Genomic DNA, 18,490 nt, shown 5'->3' with positions numbered 1-18,490 from the left:
AAAAAGAAGAATTCTCCATAAATCTGCCAAAGAACCTGATAGCCTTTGATCTTCCGCCATTGCCCACATCCAGTAAATTCAAGCATGCACCTTAAGAGTTACAGGCTTTTAAGTTTAATTATGTTAACAATTTAAATGTTTTACTTATATTTATACAAAGTGTTGTATAATACTCTTCATGAATAAGCCTGACTGCATTACTTAGATATCAAAACCCAACAACCTCCGCAGTGTAGCGGTTAAGGTCTGATATCAGTGGATGATCTTTTTGGGTAACTTGGAAAAAGAATTATACAGCAGGAAGTCTGAATAATGAAAATTTGTTAACCACAATGTTAATTTGGTTATACTCTCTGCCAGTTCAAAGTTTTTCTGTCATATGTGAAAAGGATTTTTAAATGTCTAAAGTCTATTTAAAAAATTTTTTTTTTGCTACATGGCATACCAGAATTCAAATTCCAGTAACTAACAACTGCAATGAGTTTTCTTTAAAGCAAATGTTAAAAAAAAAAAAAATCCCTGTAATTTAATCCAATCCATTCCAGAAAGCGGTAACATTTTGTTCTTTTTTTAAAAGAACCATAAAAGCCTATACTGAAGTAAGTTGTATTGCCTAAACTTTTCTTATTAAATGGATTTTTAACAGGGATTTTATGCATTGATCACTTCCATATACACCTCTACAGTTAATTTTAAACAAATCCTACCTAATGTAGAGCTGCCAATCAACTGGCAACATCCTGCAGAAACCTTAGTCAGCCTCTTCGACACAGCACATCTCTGACGGTCAATGTCAAAAGCATAAATCTTCTGTCACTCCTGCCCTCCAGGTCACTAATTTGGAACACACTCTTCCAAAAGTAAAAAAAAATCAACCATACTACTGTCTTTCTTTTCCTACAATATTTGCTTAATATTTTATATCAAAATGTTGAGTATCCAGCAATTAGTTATTAACTACAATTTTCTCCACCATATTAGGTTCCTCTGAAAGAATCATCATACCTGAATATGAAGGACTCGAAGATCTAAATGTGACAGTCAAAATAGGTACATTTTTTTTTTTTTAAATATGCTAGGCTTAATGTTTAGTAAGCCAGTTCTGTATACTGGGATTTATTTTATGGTAATAAACTGGAATATCTTGTGCTAAAACAGCATTTCTTGTTGAACAGTCTCAAAGTGCTTTATAGGAAATGGGCATCATTATCTTGGCCATTAATCCAGTGTCAGAACTGGGAACAGAATTCAGGCATTGATTCTCATTCCCATGGTCTAACCAATGGGAAAATCCACCCCTACTCACAACAAATTGTATGTTGAGATTCCTTTATTAAGCGCTTGCAAAAAGAAGTGAACAAAGTTCTTTCTTTTTCCCAAAGAGGTCATAATTAAAAATTAGGAAACTATCAGCAATCAAGTAAAAAATTCTCATTTATTCATAGGCTAGAAAATCCCAATTCATTTTGATGACTTTCCTACACTATTTAGTTCATTCTCCATTACAACTAAGCTCCCAACAGTTCTCCTAAAATGTCTTGAATGGAAAAATATGCAGTATCTTTCTGACACACTGTCCGGAAGAGTGTCAGTTGAGCCTTCTAATGTACTGTTTCAAAGATTCATAGATTGATCAGGGCTGGAAGGGACCTCACAAGATCATCACGTTCAGCCCCCTGCTAGGCAGGAAAGACAACTGGGGTCAAGTTGGATGGACCCCAGCAAGGTGACCGTCCAATCTCCAGGGTAGGTGACTGCACGGTCACCTTGCTGGGGTCACTGGAGGTCACTGGATTGGGGTCACTGGATTGCAGAGGTGTCTGGAGGAAGCTTATTTCACAGTCTACACACCCTGACTGTGAAGAAGTTTTTCCTAGAGTTGAGCCTGAAGCGGTCTCCCAGGAGTTTGTGGCCATTATTCTTGGTTTTCCCCAAGGGTGCCCTGGGGAAAAGTTGTTCACCAAGCTCTTGATGTATTCCCCTGATGTAGCAGCAAGCTGCTACCAGGCCCCCTCTCAGCCTTCTCTTTTTTAGGCTGGAGACCCAAAATCCTCACTTGGCATATGCTTCCCCCACCATATGGCTAAATGCTGGGCTGCCCATAAATACAATCCTTGTAGTCACAGGGTGTCTACAAGAGATTCTTTACTATGTATGCACATGCTTACTGCACAGTAAACCTTGCTAATTGCGAGTAAATTTGCTATCAGCAAATGCAAGTAGCAAATTTACTTGTGATTGCTACCTGCACAGTAGTGTTTATGTAGATGCCTGACAAGGAGCAAAACTGCTCCTGGTCAGCCAGCCAACAGGAGCCGGGAGATTGCTTCCTACCCCTGGGGAGCTGCCTGCTTCTGGGGTGGGCTCCACCCCCAGAACCAGGCTGAGGACTGTGTCCCCCTGCCCCAGCAGCAAGGAGCTCCAAGCCCCCTGCTCTGTGATCGCAATCGGGGAGTGGGGGCTGGGAGATCCTTATCACCCAGCGCCAGCTCCACAGTTGTGAGGCGGGCACTGGGAGATCCTTAGCAACCATGGAGCTGGTGATAGGAGCTCCTTGTTAGTGGGGGCTGGGGAGCTGGTTCCCTGCCCAGTTCTGTGATTGCCAGTTCCCTTCTCAGCTCCAGAAATGCGAAGCTGGGTAGGGAACAGCCTCCCCAGTCTGGTCCCCACCCAGCTCCACTCTTCCAGAGCTGAGCGAGGAACAAGCTCGCCAGGCTCTGTGACTACAGAGCTGAGTAGGGAACAGGCTCTCCAGCCCCGGCCTGCAATCATGGAACAGGGGCTGGGAACTGCCCCAGTCAGGGGCAGGTCCCAGCCCCCTGCTCTGATTCCTGGTGGGTCAGCTAGTAATGTGCCCCTGGCTGGGTGGGGAATCCACACTCAGCTGGGGGCTTGCTGCTAGCTGCCCCACCAGAAGATCAGGGCAAGGGACTGGGGTTTACCCCCCTGAAGCTCTTTCCACCTCGATCAGGGAGCCAGAGCTGGGAGGTCCCCACCCCAGAAGCAAGCAGCCCTGGCCAGCTGTCTCTTGGCCCAGTGCTCCCTGCCAGCATAGGAGGATTAACTGACCAATCAGAGGCTCCAGTTGTGGCTCGCTCCTTGGCAGGGAAGCAAAAGCCACGATTTTAAATCTGATGCCGTTTCTGTCTCTTAGCTGGTCGGCAGCAAGGCCGCTGAGGTCCCTCAGCTAATCAGCGGCAGGGAGACAAAAATGCATGGGGTTATGTACTGCCCCCCCACCCCCTGGATTTGTGTGTGGGCAGACCCCCAGGGTGAGGGCAGACTGCCCACTGTGGGCTTAAGGCCAGGGGCTACATTGGCCTCTTCCAGGTGGGGGTATGGCTGGGCCAGGGCCAGACTCAGGGTGGGCTCACCTGCACGGGGCAGGTAGCAGCAGCATCACTGGGAGGGGTGGCTATGGGGAGGCCAGAGTGAATTTTGGGATGGCTCTAGCCCCTCAAGCTTCCCTATAGGGCTGTACTCTGCATGGGGCTCCTGAAGCAAAGACAGAAGAGTGGAGAGCTCAGAGCAGGGGAGACTTGAGGGTCTATGGCCACCCCAAAATTCCACAAAACCACTCCTCCCAGTGCCACTGCTGCCCATACACCCCACACAGGTGAGCCCACCTTGGGCCAAGCTCCCACCCCACCACCCAGAAGAGGCTGGTACAGCCCCTGGCCCAGAGTCCACAGTGGGCAGCCTCCCCTCGCCCCACACACAAATCTGGGCGGCACATGCCCCTCCCTCCACCTGCCCCCTGGACGAGCCACCCACGGCTCCATCCTGCTCCTGGCACTGGAATTCTATTCACTACCCTGGCTGGGCAGCACCTGCTCCTCCCCTTGCCCCACTCCCTCTCTCACTGTGGAGGCCTTTATCTGTCTCCCCCTCACCCCTTCCAGCCCCCATGTCTCTTCCTCCACACAGACTAACTAGCAGGACGCTGCTCTCCAAGTTGCCCAACTGCATTCCTGGCCATGTGGGTCATGGCCCTACCAGCCCCTGGGTCATTAGCAGCAAACTGCTCCTGCTTCCCTGCACATGAATAAACTCTCCCAGATCTAATGCACATGTAGACATACCCATAGTGTATAAGTACTGTCAGGTTAAAACCTATAGCAATGCAAAACTCCCTTCCAAAAAAAGTCATGCTCCTCCCATACACCAGCCTGCAGAACAGGCCTATATGTTTTCAGGTCAGACCTATAAACCTTATAAAGGGTTTCCAAGAAGCTGTCTTTTACCTCAGGAGACCACATATATCTGAAGCAAAGACCTCCAGGGCTCCTGACATGATAGGTAGCTTTGCACTGGCCCCTACTGAAGACTGTGGCTACAAACTAACTTTTAAACAAATATACACCAACAAGGCCTATATCATCTTATGGACTGATGGTTCATTTAATACAAATCAAAACCATTTCTATGATATTCCATTAAAATTCTATTTCATCTGGGACTATCACTCTATTTTTGTAAGTACAAAAAAGTCAAACACTGCTTTTGGACTGTAAAACAAAAATTATCAGCAACCAAGAACATACATCTCTCAACTGCAAGTAGAAACCATTTTTTCAACTGAGCTCCAAATCCCTGAAACATTTAAAATGAAAGAATTGGAAACTTATTAGTTATAACAGCACCTTGCTAATGGTTCATTCTGTGGAACTAAGCAAAATCACCATCCAGGTCTCCCCCTAGATACCATGTGGTGGCCACAAATCAATTGTGGATAGCTCCCCATCTGTGATGAGAGGAGCTATCCTGGGGCTATTTTAAAGCAGGGGTCCCCCACCTGGCTAGATGTTAAGTCTGTAGTGTTTACTTGCTGGCTGCCTCACTGTTAAGAGTTCTTCTGAAATCCTGAACAGCAGCCTGTACACAGAGTAATTTTTCAGTGCTCCATCCCCTCCCAGGCTTACTGGCCACCAGAGGAGAGTACATTTGACCTATCTAGTGCAATAAAGGCATCAAACAGAAGAAGAGACAAGGGGCGAGGAAGAAAATAATTATCACAAAATTTAAATATAGTCCAAAAAAATATGAAGCAATTTTGGAAAAATTAAAATAAAACCAGGGCTGCTGCAGGAGTCAGTCTTCCAATATAGTTTTAATCTAATTATTATTTCCTCTCAGCTAAAAAAAATATTATGAGAAGAACACAGTGTTAATAGTCAGTAAATCTCTTCCTACTTTATTTTGCAAGTAACTAATAGTGTAGTTGTAATACTATCATATGTACTTGCAAATCTATGCCTTCCCCCCAGGGCTGCTCTGAAAACAATGCCTTTGTTTCAGCTAACATGCAGTGTTTCTGTGTACTTTTCTATACCATGGACCAAATCCCAAAGAAGTGAGGAAACCCACAAAAAATGGGCTACTGCCAAAAAGAAAATGAAATTAATGCAATTGCTAACCTGCTGGGCATTAGATAGACTTTATTAGCAAATGCCAGCAGGTAAGGGAAGTACTGTAGGTGTTCCTGATAAACTGGAGATTAGGTACCTAGATCACAACTGAAGGGTTTCATAATCTCAGTGCTTCAGCTGCCCCCACTATTGCCCCATCACACAGCAGAAACACAATTCTGATGTTTCCTGGCCTAAATGCAGCTTCATAAATCACCTGAGGATTTGGCGCAGATGGATTTTTCAAAATGCTGAAGTTTAAGGACTGAGTTAATCTTTGGTCCACTTAGTAACCATCCACTGGGCAATAAAACTGTTTTTACTAAGTCTTACTGGAAGTAAAATTGTACACAGTGTTAAATTTTTGTATCTATTACCTACTACATGACTTCTCCCCACTAGTTTCTTCCACATTCTGATGGCTCTTAGGTAGAAGCAGCTTCCAATTCAACTTTTTTTTTTTTTTTTTGGGGGGGGGGGGGGGTGTTTTCTTTTTTTGCTCAAGTCCTTACTGGTACTGCTTCCAAGTAGTATTGTTATTTTTTTTTGCCAAGAATCACTTTTAAAATGTAATAAAGCAGCTGAACCACTTACTTGTACAAAATCACACATGTATGTATTCATGTAGTTATATGAGAAAACAGGAATTGGAAAGAATCCCAAAGGGGGAAATTTGATCCAATGCAGAGGACCTAAGCAAAACTAAGAGCAGAGGGGCTGGAGGATGTCACAGATGTGCTAAAATGAAGTGAATTTCCTTAATGCATATGTATTTGTCTGCCAGCCACAGTAGGGACATTACCCCTACTGGGCCCACTTTGCTCTGCTTCAATACAAATGGCAATAAAAACTCTGTCAAATATTAAACAAAATATACTGCTAGATAGGGCAGCGACTACAGACATTTATTTGCATCAAAAACATCAAACATTTTACTAACAGTTGATCTCACTATCTTTCTACCTTTATTCTAGCCATACATCTTTTCTTGAACTTTCTATAAGTAAATGATAGATTAGCTGTTCTAAAGTTAAGGGTCTTTTCATTTGCTTTTTTCCTGATTTATCCAAAGTTGCTCTTTTCTTAGGTCACGTACAAAGTTTGCTTAGTTGCGACTTATATCTGATTTGGACTTGACAGCAGAATACCGTATGTACGTTTGAACACCTGATAACCTGTGAAAAAGAAATCACAGGTCCCAGTTTGTAAAGCATTGGCTACTTTTTCTCATCCCTAAAAAATGACATATTACTTGTCTAAAAAGAAGGAAAATTAAAACCCTCTTCATTAGTTTTAGGTGTCCTACAAATAAGTTTGGAACCAAAGTATGAAAAGACCTACATATGCTGGCTCTCTTCTGTATACAAGTGAAAAAGCCTTTTTAATTTTCCCAAAAGAAGCATGCACTTCAAGCTGTGAGCTAGGCCAGGCCATTGTATTTGAGGTTCTGCTACAGAATAACATTCGTATCTTGATTTTTTAAAGTGCTAATCTCTTGATATTTTCAATACGAAAGTCTATACAGGGATAACAAATACTTTCATGTTGTGTGTGATAGGATGACACACAGGGTGCAAAGTTGGATATTTTTATGTGCAGTTTAAGTGAGAGGAAATGAAAGGTTATTTTGTTCTGGACAAAAATATTTTGAAAATATCAAAAAAAGAAAACAAATTAAGTGTTAAATTACTGAAAATCTATTTGAAACATTTTAAGTCCTGGTTCAGGAAAGCATTTAAGTAGAGTTTAATTTCATCCCCATTCAGGACAGCACTTATAAACTTTTGCTTAATTTTAAGCAATTAAGTTTAATGCATCCTTTAGTGCTGTCCTAAAAATAGCTGTGTTCTGGAATCTAGGCCTAAAGCGGTAGTAGTACATAAGAGAAAGTATCACAGAGCTTTAAGAGAGATTGGGTACATCTCCACGTACCAATTTAAGGCACTTTAGTCTGATTTAAGGTGCATTAAGGGCACGCGTCTACACGTTTGCACCCTTAATACCTCTTAAAAATGGAGATTTTAGGCTATTCGCGCCTATATTTAATACCTGCACTACAGTGTATCTAAATTTAAAAGGATATGCCCTGGAACTTCTTTTTTTGTAAAACCAAAACATTCAAAAATATATTATTACCTACACACCAATCTCTAGACCTAGACATGTATGGGTCCCACTTACTTAAGCAGTTCTGCATCTGTCTGATGGTAGAATATGGATCTAGAGGTATATTCTGGCATTGATTTTTTTTCAGCTATTTAATACTGATTGTGTTATTTTCCATGAAAATTCCCCACATCACAAAGGAAAGACAAACTCAAGATTGTTTATATGCACAGGCTTTTTAGTGTCAAAACTCTGGGGTATTTAAGTCAAGACTTCAATGGATGGTATGCTCAGTTTAGACATGCACAAGTTGGCCCAAGTTGAGAAACAGAAGCAACTATACTAGGACAAAAGTGCTCATCCCTTGGCTTGCAAGCCAGATCCAGCTTGCAGAGCAGTATCATCCAGCCCATAGAGCTCCCCATGGGACTGAAAATTTGAAAATTTGGTGGTGGGGGAGCACTATCAGTGTTAATTGCCCCTTCCCTGCTACCAGATTTCTGGATTTCTGGGGAGCCTGGTGGGCCAGATAACATGGTTCCGAGTGATAGATGGGGGCCCATTAAGCTGGGATGGTGTGTGGCCAGATCCTGCCACACAGAGCAGGGCTGATTTAAAATGGGGCTCAATGTAGTGATGGCACTGGGCAGAGGCAGCACAGGGCCCAATCTGGGCACATGGGGCCAAAGGAGCAGAGTCTGATCCAGGTGTGCAGGGCTGGGGTGGCACAGGGCTCAACCCTGGGTGCTAACCCCGCAAGGAACCTGGCTCAGACGCTCGTCTTGTGCTACTCATCTGTCCTGCAGGGCCAAAAGGTTCAGCATTGCTGTACTAGGGCATAAACATTACATACGCAAGTGTAATCTGCATAATTTATGCATTACAGTAATATGGACATATATTTTTCTTTTATAATTCTGCATTGAATAGGGTACATGAAAGTAAGATGCAAATATAGTCAATTTAACTTCGCAAAGTACCATGAAAGAATGTAATATGTACAGAAAATGTGTAAAGAGTAATTAATTTTTGTACAGATTGGGCCTTTCTACATTCTTAGCAAGCTTGCAGTTACTCTGCTTGAGGAAGTCCCACTTACTATACTGGGATTTGGCTTGCAAGATCAAAATTTGTAGCTGCATATTTCAAAAGGTTATCTCAGCTATTGTTCTACTTTTAAGCACACTTTTAGAGTCATGTAACAAATCAGGAAATCCTAAACAACAGACAATGAACTATATCCTACTACCTTTCAATATGTGAAACACTCACTGAAGTCACAAGTTACTTTGTGAGCAAATCAAGGGAAGAACACAGCATCATAATAAATTTTGCTGCTATAAAGAATTGTGAAAGAACCGGAGACTAGAACTGCTCTGTTACAATTTACAAATACTGTATATAAACCTAGTTATTAGTGTGTGTATTGTATTAACATATGGATTTAGTTGATAAAGAGACCATAAGGAAAACAAGCATGAAGTAACCAAAATGGTTTAAGATAAGTCACTTCTCTACAGACTCTCGATATGCCTGAAGAGGGGTGTTTGTGCCTGAAAGTTTGCAAAAAATAAATTTTCCCAACTATTTAGTTGGTCGAATAAAAAAATATCACATTTACCCAAAGAACCTTGTCTGCCTATGTCCTTAGATCAACATGGCTACAACCAACAACCCACTTCTCTACAAGCACTTGATAACAGCTAAAAGAAAATGTCATAATATAAAAAGGCCTAGGAAGTTTGAAAAGAGAGACAGGAAATAAGACAGAGACAGTGGGATCTGACTGGGACATCTGAAGAAGATGGACCTGCCTACAAAACAGACACACAGTGTCTGTCTCCAAAATGCTTTGTTCCAACTGTTCAAACAAACAACCATTAGACTTTGGCTTCAAGAACACTGTTTGGTTACTGAATGCCAACAATCAGTCTCAAAGGGAAAAAACACAGTTGTCCGAACACAGTTGAGTGGACATGGTTGATATTCGTGGTACTACAGCCTAAGACCCAGTCTACGATTGTGAGGTCTGCTGCATTCTGTCCCAAGGCAGTTGAAGGCATAGAGCCTGACACCACAGTGTGCACTCATAAAGACAACAAGGGAACAGACTAACAGCTAACTCTGTAACCACAAGACCTGTATTGATTTGTGGGCCAAACTCTGCCTGCCTCACATATAAATAAACTTTAAAAAATTGGCAATACAAAAAAGTGAACATTTCGGTTTTAAAACCTAATATTCTTATAAAAGCTATATATATAGGGAAGAAGAAATATACAATCCTGAACTCAGATATTGATAGATTTTTAAAAATCTGTTTACTTAAAAAACCTATTAATTTGTCACATTGATACTATGCATTTGTATTAGAGGCAGATCTTGCCTCCATGTATTCGTCCAGAAGCAGAGGACCTTTTCAGGGAAACTAGTTCTGTTCTGTTAGATGAGCTGTTGTTCGAAATGGTAGAGGGCCAGCTGCAGGAGAGCACCTTACATCCTGTTTGGCAAGCTAAGACTGAATATTTGGAAGGTGGGACCCAGAAGAGGCTCCCTTAGGCAGGAAACTGAAATAGCAACTATAGAGGGGGAAAAATCTGTCAGGAAGATTCCTCCACCCTTGACAGATTGATTGATTTATTTATTTAAGTATCAATATAACAAATTCACAGGTTTTTAAAAATCTATCAATATCTGAGTTCAGGATTGTATTTCTTTTTGGACAGATAACGTAGTTACAAACATCAAAAGCAACACACAGCTATGTTCCTCATGAAGCTTTAAGGGATTTGAAGCAATCAACTTTTCTGGAGAAAATGTTGAACCTTGAATTGCTGCCCTGGGCTGGTTTGAAAGATAGCAAATAACTTCTAAGTACTCAGTGTAATTTTAAGGGCACGGTCTATTATAAAAAATTAAGGACTAAAATATCTATCTATCAGTATATAAAACTGATATTTTTTGCCCCCACAGCCCACCATACTGTGAAGCTAGACTACACTGTACTGGGAAAGACCTAATAGAGCCTTCACTGTTCTGAAATGTTCTCTCTTCTAAATCACAGATATTCTAGGTGAGAGAAAACGAAGATAATGATGAAGAGAGGGAAAAAAATCTCTTAACCAAAGACAAAAATCACTTAGAAAAAATGCCTCAGGAGCCAAGTATTCATCCATTCTGTTTTCTCAGTTCTAATTGCTCCATCAAATTCTACCCTCAGCTGTGGCAGTAGGCATAAGTCCTGCCCAATCAACGGAAGCATGATGTATCCGAATTTGGTCTAGTCTGTCATAAACATCAGATGCATATGGACTGAGTACTTCTTTGAAGTAAAGTGATTTTCTCTGGGAATTCACAATGTATTTTTTTAAATAATTACACCTTGTTTCTTTTAGCAGATATTTAGGACATTAATGTGGGCTTCATATTAACTAAAACATATTAGTACAAAATTATGAAATATCGTCAGATGACTAAGGATAGGATTTCCTTTTGAAATATTTCTGAACTCAAGTAATTTAAAAGTTTATTAAAAGTAGTCTTATATCCAGTTTAAAAAGCTAGAATTAGGATTTAAATATAAATCTGCAAATATTCAGATCAATACTTAGAAAGTAAGTACAAACCACAAAATTGCTATATGACTCTGGGTGCATCTACAAGAGATGCTTACTGCACAGCCTAATAACACCACGCAGTAGTGTGCCAGTCAAAAACCGTGCTAATATGCTACTGCACAGTGTTATTAGGATACTGCACAGTAAGTGTCACAAAAAACCATGCACCAGTGCTACTGCGCAATAACTGTACTTACTGCCATTTAATTAGTACTTCATTAAGGAAGTACTAAACTAAATGTGTAATAACTGCTGTGCATTAATGAACATGAAGACATGCCTACTACCTCCAAATTTAGATCTACTTCATTAGTTCAATGTGTAGAGTGTTTGTGATGAACAGATTATACCATGCATAGCTCAGTATATTCTTTATATTAAACTGTGTGTAATATGTTATCTGAGAAACAGTTAACTTTTTAGATTTGGGGGTTTGTTTGTTTTTTATCACAGGTTGGGGAAAAAATTGTGAACTAAAAAAAACCATACAGAAGTTCAGATAAATCACAACTGTTTGTTACAAAATGTAAGTGTTTTGTTTTGCCTTTGCCATTTTTTTAACTATAAATTATCTTTGGAAACAAACTCTTTTTGAGCTGAAAACCAGAACACTTGATTGAAAATTCCTGACCAACTTTAGTGTACTCCATATCTTACAGTTTGACACACATAACATCAGTATTCATGGCTTTTTAAAATAGAGCTTTTGACTTCCTATCACTGTGATTATTTCCTACTCACAAGGCACATCTACACATGACACTACATTGCTGTACCAACGTGAGACAGTGACATAGCGTTGGCGGTCACAAACGGTGATGCCACATCCATGTTGCCGTAGCAACACGCTCCCTCATTATAGCGCATTGCTACGGTGACGTAGCAACTCAAAATAACAGTACAGGCTGTTACTGCACTGTCAAGAAGTACTAAATGATAGTACAGTAACAAAGGAACCGTAAGGACATGTGTAGATTCGCCCACTGTAAAGAAAGACACAATAATATTGATACAGGGAGTGAGCACACCTTCATAATCGGAGAGAGCCTTTTTTAGATTTGTTCCTATGAAGCTGATTGTCAATATCCATTTTCTACTGCTCTCCTAGTTTGCACCGTGGTGACATCTGTGGATTTTAGTGCATTTTTCCCCTTCTTCAGTGTGAGTTCAATTAAGTTTTGAAGCAGTGTTTTTACTTGGAGTCTTGTAGCAGAAACTCAAAACTTAGTGATGTAAGCAGAAAATAGAAATGCCATAGCCACTGAAGAGAAGACATGCGGCATTGCTTACTTAAAGCCCCATCCTGTCCCCCCAAGGACAATAGCTGCTACCAGGATGGCACCAGCGATGGAACCTATTATAAGATTGGTGGCACTAGGACCTGTGATAAAGGATTATGGGAAGAAAGACGTAAGAACCAACCACTTCATTCACAATAAGGGAAATGTAGTCAATCAGTTTAGGAAAACAAATACCCTACAGCAGGTCTCTAAACATTTTGAAAGGGCCCAACTTACTTTTCTTTAACTGTAGGTATAAATATAGCTATTGCAATGTTTTTTACTATCCCATTATGGATCTTTATCAATCCCAGATTTTTATCTATCTCAAAGTTTAACAAACCTGACATTTACTCTATTCTGTGGCTTAACTATTCCATTCAGTATGCAGTACACGAGTCATCAGTTCAGGTTAGTAAAGGGTTTGTAAACTTAGAAAGAAAATTCTTTTAAATGTTTTTAGAATTTTGATTCAAATGGTAATAAAACATGAATGTGGTAATAAATGCCTACATAATTCATTCCTATGGCAAATGAAAACAAATCAAAACCTATCAATTCTGTTTGCTAATAAATCTTAATCCTACAAATTACTAAATACCCTCATACCCCTTTTACTTCAATCAGAGCTGAATATGTTCAGCACCTCTTATCTTACACAGTATTTTGCAACATCAGGTCTATAGGTTTGAAATAACTGTATGGTTTAAGTTTACTGACTATAAACTGGCAGAAATGGGAAGGAAGTAAACTTTAAATTAAAAAATAGTTAAGATCTGAAGTTGAAATAAAGGCTGCATTCCCACTGAAGCATTCCAAACATCAAAGCATCTCTTCATCATCCTCAAGCAGCCACTGAACAACAAAGTGGGGCAGGAAAAAAGACAAGAAAGAGGTGACAAAATACATTTGTGTAATTTTCTGAAAAGGGCAAGACAACACTTGAAGATCAGTTAAGAATATCTTATTTAAGTGCTCTATTTGCATGGGGAGCGGGAGGGAAGGAAAATACAAAATAGGTTTGACGTGTGCGTGTGTGACCAAATTAATTGCTCACCATGAAGTTCTCCATTAACGGACACACACTGATGTAAAGCTAAGTCCAAGGGAAGATGGAATCTAACACAACAATGTTTTTTTCACATCACGTATTCTATAATCGTGCAGAAACATTTGAATGCCCATGAAGAGCCTTTCTAAAATTACTTTTAATAGCGTGTTCCAAGAAAGTATTCAGCTACTGTAATGCTGATTTGGTTATTTTAAATAAAATATCTCTCTTTCTGGTGTTTGAAGGTGTTTGGAATACTGTCAGAGCGATACGCAAGGTAGAAAAAAGTATTATCTAAAATACGGGAGAAGGAAAGGAGTACAGGCAACTAACATAGCTGAAAGAATTAAGGGACTACTTCAGCATCACAGATACCTTCACCCTAGCTCCAGAAACATCAGTGTGAAAGTACATCCTAGATCTGAAAAATGATTCCAGTGACCTGTATTTGTACAGTACATTACATACGTTACTTGTTTTTTGTGGGGTTGATTTTAGACATCTGGTCAGACTGAATAAAACCAAGCTTTCGACTTTTATTTGCAACATACAGTACAAAGAATGAATTGTTCTATATATAGCATATGAGTTACTAATTCATGTCAGCGCACATTTTAGGGATTATACAGTATACATACCCTGCTGTAGATCATTAATGACTTATCATTCTGAGATACTATATAGAGCTTATAACAAAAAAAAATTCCTGTCAACCTTAAAAATAATGGCCAAGATTTTGCGCCACTTACACTGAGTAGTGTCTTGGACTCAGAACAGTCCACTTTACTTCAATGAAGCAAGATATTTACTCACCACAGGTAAGCACAGCAAAACATGCCCTGAATAAATAATTTCAAAGCAATCTAAAATGAATTTAGATAATCCCATTTTATAATATTTCCTGCCAATACAATACAAAGTATTTAGGAATATTAATTAGAAACTGAACTTTAAAAATAATGTAGCAATCTTAACATGTATGAGCTGTACACAAATATAAACAACAATACATGGTAAATTTTCTACTATTAGAAAAACATATCTTACTGGACTTACCTTCACAGTGAAACTTGGCTATGAGTCAACAACATGGATCATGTAGGAGGACAAACAACGCTGCCATATGGGCATTCTGTTTCCAGATGTAACTTTTTCCTTAAGGACTAGCAGCCTTATGATTTTATCTACTACATCTACCTGACTCGGAAGCATGATTCATGTCATTTTTCCCCAGCAATGGAAAAATGAAAGAAGGCATACTATTTTTATAAGTTTTAAAAACATAGTAAGTAATTTGTGTTCACACAGAGTTTTGGAGGCTTTGAAAAATCCATACAACTGATTTTTCTCCCTAACCATACGTCATTGTTCTACAGAAATATTGCAGCTAGTATATTTAACTGATAGTAATTTAGAAAAGGAAGTTCAGAAATGGCCATTTTTGGATGCCTGTAAGATGTCTAGTAGTACAGAAAATGTATTTTCCATGAGATTACTATGTGTTTAATAAAACTTATTTCACGTATATTTTCCAGTGACAATATTGTTACTATAAAAATGTCTCCTCTAAGAAACATTCAGTTTGGATTTAAATACAATTACAAAATTATATGAAAAAATTAGGTTTAGATAACATGGAAAAAACCTTAAAGTTACTGCAACTGTTGTGAATACCAGTACATTCCTGATAAAACCTCTTTCTGGGTTCTGCCCTGATTGTAAGTATTACTGTAACTAGAGAAGTGACATTACTTCTTCTTGACCAGAAAATAACTTATAAAACAAGCACCTGTAACAGCAGCTTGAAAATGGTATAATAACACCTTAGACAGCTGGAGGGTGTCCTTAAAAATGGTTGGATAAAACTACCCATTTCCCTGAAAACAAGATAAATGCTACTGATCAATGGACTGGGAGTGACAATTCCTATTCATGATGAGAAATTCCTCTTTTTGCAAAATTTATCAGTACAGAAACTGGAAATGTCTATGGGTTTACATTCAGAATGAAATCTGAACCGTGCTAAAGCCAAAGGAGTTTAACTACTGACTTCAGCAGGGCCAAGACTGCATTTCAGTCTTCAGTGCACAGAGACACATGCTGTGACACCTGTGTTAATGAAGATAAATATTCATCTGTTATTTACCCAAGCAGACAGACAGATCTCCAAATAATAAGTTCCATTTTGAAAATATATATAAAAAAATAATTATGAAATCAGTTTATCTAAGGCAACCTTAACAGAAAGGCCCAAATTAAAACTGCATAACCCTTTCTATTATATAACCCTGTTTTTATTTTACCAAACTTAAATATTCAGTCTGAAATTTTCAATGTCACATATCTGTTTCAGGCTGACATTTTAGGAGAATCTTCAGCTCAAGTGGTTCAGCCATTTCCAAAAATAAGATTAGAAAAAAAGGAAATTGTTGTGTCCATGATTAAAAATGTTTCAATTATTTAATTGAGAAACTGTAGTAACTTTGGAGGGAGACGCCAAATCTTGGAGGGCTATCACCTTGGTATTAGATTTGTGCCTTTTGCCATCCCTATGAAAATTCATTCAAATCTGAACAAGTTCAAGAGACAATTCTGTGTATATTGAGCGTGCCCCACCTTAGAGCACCTGGGGCTCAACTATAAGTGTTACTGGCAGTAGCCAGAGGCTACTGTCTGAAGTGTGCTCTCAGTACTCTTTTTCCTGGAAAACCAGGCTACAAAATGGAGGAAAATGCAATCTGATTTAAATACAGAAGGTGAACGAACTGAGAGGCTTGTAATAGTCACAGGATTGGGAGAAATGGGGAAGGATAGAGAGCAAGGGAAAGAAGGGTGGATAAGAGCAGGACAGGACTGGAACTAAAAGGGTTTGATAAAAGCCAAGAGGAAAAGGCGGCAGAAGCCAAGATGTGTGGTGATGGATTGTGTAGCACAGGAGAAAGGAGACAGAAAGCAAGGTTTAGCAGGGGAAGGACTAGGTGCAGAGGGAATGGGAAAGTTGGATAGGAGCAGAGCAGAAATGGGACAGTAACCATGGTACAGTTGTTGCGTTTACACGAGCAGCCAACTGTACAGTTGTTACTTCACATCATTTAGTACTTGGTTAACCAAGTACTAAATGACTGTGCAGTAATGGGCATTACTGTGTAGTCCTGGCACCACATGGTTATTTTTTGACACTACTGTGCAGTAGCAATGAGCTACTGCGCAGTAGCTTGTTACTACTGCGCATGAGCGTCATTGTCATGGTTCATGCCTGGGATGCTACGGCACAATAGCTCGTTGCTATAGTGTCTTGTGTAGATGTGCCCAGTGTAGACTAGGTACTGGGGTCTAAGAATGGGCAGAATGGTCTGTGTCTACTAGAGCACACGCTCCTTCTGCATCTGGAACAGACTCCTGGAGTCCCTGCAGTCTTCTTCTGTTAGTGAATAGCTGTGAACTCAAATTGGCAAAATTGGAAACCCTCTTTAGTGGTTGGGTGGATTGAAGATAACAGCCTTCTATTGCTATCAGTTACTGTACTGACTCAAGTGATAGTGGGCTCCATTGTGAATACAAAAGTTTTCCACTGCTAAGAAACCAACTAATTCACATGATACAGTATGCTTTAGGAAAAAAATAGTAACACAATAGCTAAAAACTACATTAAAAATGTTAATGTTGGAGAGTCAAGCACTCAAAAGTTAAGAGTTACCAGAACTACGGTTGCTTGTGCAACCTTAATTAGGCTCCCTTGTACATATGCTTGATGATAGTCTCAGTTATGAGATCACATGCTATTTTTTCCACAGAGAAACCACTATCATGGGACTGAAATTTTAGAACTCTATGGAGTTAAATTAGTGGACAGAATGAAGATGAAAAAGTCAAACAAGCAGAATAACGGCAGTTCATGCCATGGTTTGCAGTGTATTCTAAGTACTCAGAATTAAGGAGCTGATGCCAGAATTATCACCATTATATACATATATATGTAGTGTGAATCCAAGCGTGGTAAAACTGGGAACTATATAGTGTGCCTACACTTCAGATTTCAGTTTTCCAATGATTTAAAAATATATGTCATACTCTGCTCCCCGGGGTAAGTGAAAACCCTAGCAACAGAACATTAAGAAGCTTTGCTGGAAAGCTGCCTACATATACAATCAAGTTTTATTTTCTTTCTTGGATTTTATGACCCATTGTTAAAATGAAAGCCCCATTGATTGGAATAACCAATACATAAATTATATCAAATGGTCCTTGTTGCTCTATTACATTACGTTTTGCAAAACAGATTGTCATCATCTTTAAATTACTATTTTCCTTTTATTTTTGTAATAATTTGGAGCAATGGAGACATTTAGACATTTAATTGTATTAATTGTGATGATGTAAAAATTCACAAAGTTATTGTTTTATGCCCCACATTGTCCCAGACAGGAGAGGGTTCAACACCGCATGAGCAAATCACATGACACGGACACGTTCAAATCACATAACGAATACGGTCACCACATGACACAAAGCTAATGGGATAGTACACAGAGGGCTCAGGTGCGTACAGTTACCTCACACACTAGGCACCAAACATAAAACTCAAACTAAGAAGAATGCTTACTCTATTCCCCACCCTGTGCCTCCAAAAATCACCCCCAGAGCCAGAATGGTCCCTGCCACTGCACCTATTAGCCTGTTAGTGGCCATGCTCACTGTGTGGAGGGAAAAGGGAAGATTTTTTAAGGAAATGATCACATACAGTATATGTTTGAAATAAAAATAAAATAGCTCCTCAAAGGGATATTTTACTTTGTAATCCATTTTTGTCACACAGTTCAAACCTAATAAACCTTTCTCTGCACAAATATTGTAGCTTTAAAAAAATATGGAAATAATTTAAACTATTCTGGCTTGACTAGAAAACTAACAAACATTTTAATACGAATTTTTAGTGTAAACTTTAAACTTAATAATGGATCTTAACCTGAGATTATAGCATATCTTTGTTTAAAATAGAATATTTTCAACCTACAGTTGATTAAAATA

At 39.4% G+C, this 18,490-nt stretch overlaps 1 protein-coding gene across 5 annotated transcripts in view; it reads right to left on the bottom strand.

Moving 5' to 3' along the window:
• Positions 1 to 18,490, bottom strand: part of ADAM23 (ADAM metallopeptidase domain 23) — a 192,704-nt gene that overhangs the window by 7,371 nt on the left and 166,843 nt on the right. Inside the window, exon 25 of one of the 5 annotated variants that reach the window (XR_009462034.1) lies at positions 708 to 851. The exons of 2 other annotated variants lie outside the window; for them this stretch is intronic. Coding sequence is in view for 2 of the 3 variants with exons in the window: in XM_019492165.2 (XP_019347710.1) it covers positions 18,066 to 18,156 (91 nt within the window). In the remaining variant the exon portion in view is untranslated. Of the gene's footprint in view, positions 1 to 707; positions 852 to 12,421; positions 12,513 to 18,065; positions 18,157 to 18,490 lie in introns of all 5 variants that reach the window. 2 more of the 5 variants (XM_019492165.2, XM_014594373.3) reach the window with 2 other exon arrangements.

The sequence above is a fragment of the Alligator mississippiensis genome, chromosome 4 (assembly GCF_030867095.1).
Source record: "Alligator mississippiensis isolate rAllMis1 chromosome 4, rAllMis1, whole genome shotgun sequence".
In the NCBI taxonomy this organism is placed as follows: Eukaryota; Metazoa; Chordata; order Crocodylia; family Alligatoridae; genus Alligator; species Alligator mississippiensis.
Note: the sequence above shows the minus strand (reverse complement) of the source record. Positions and strands in the feature narration are given on the sequence as shown.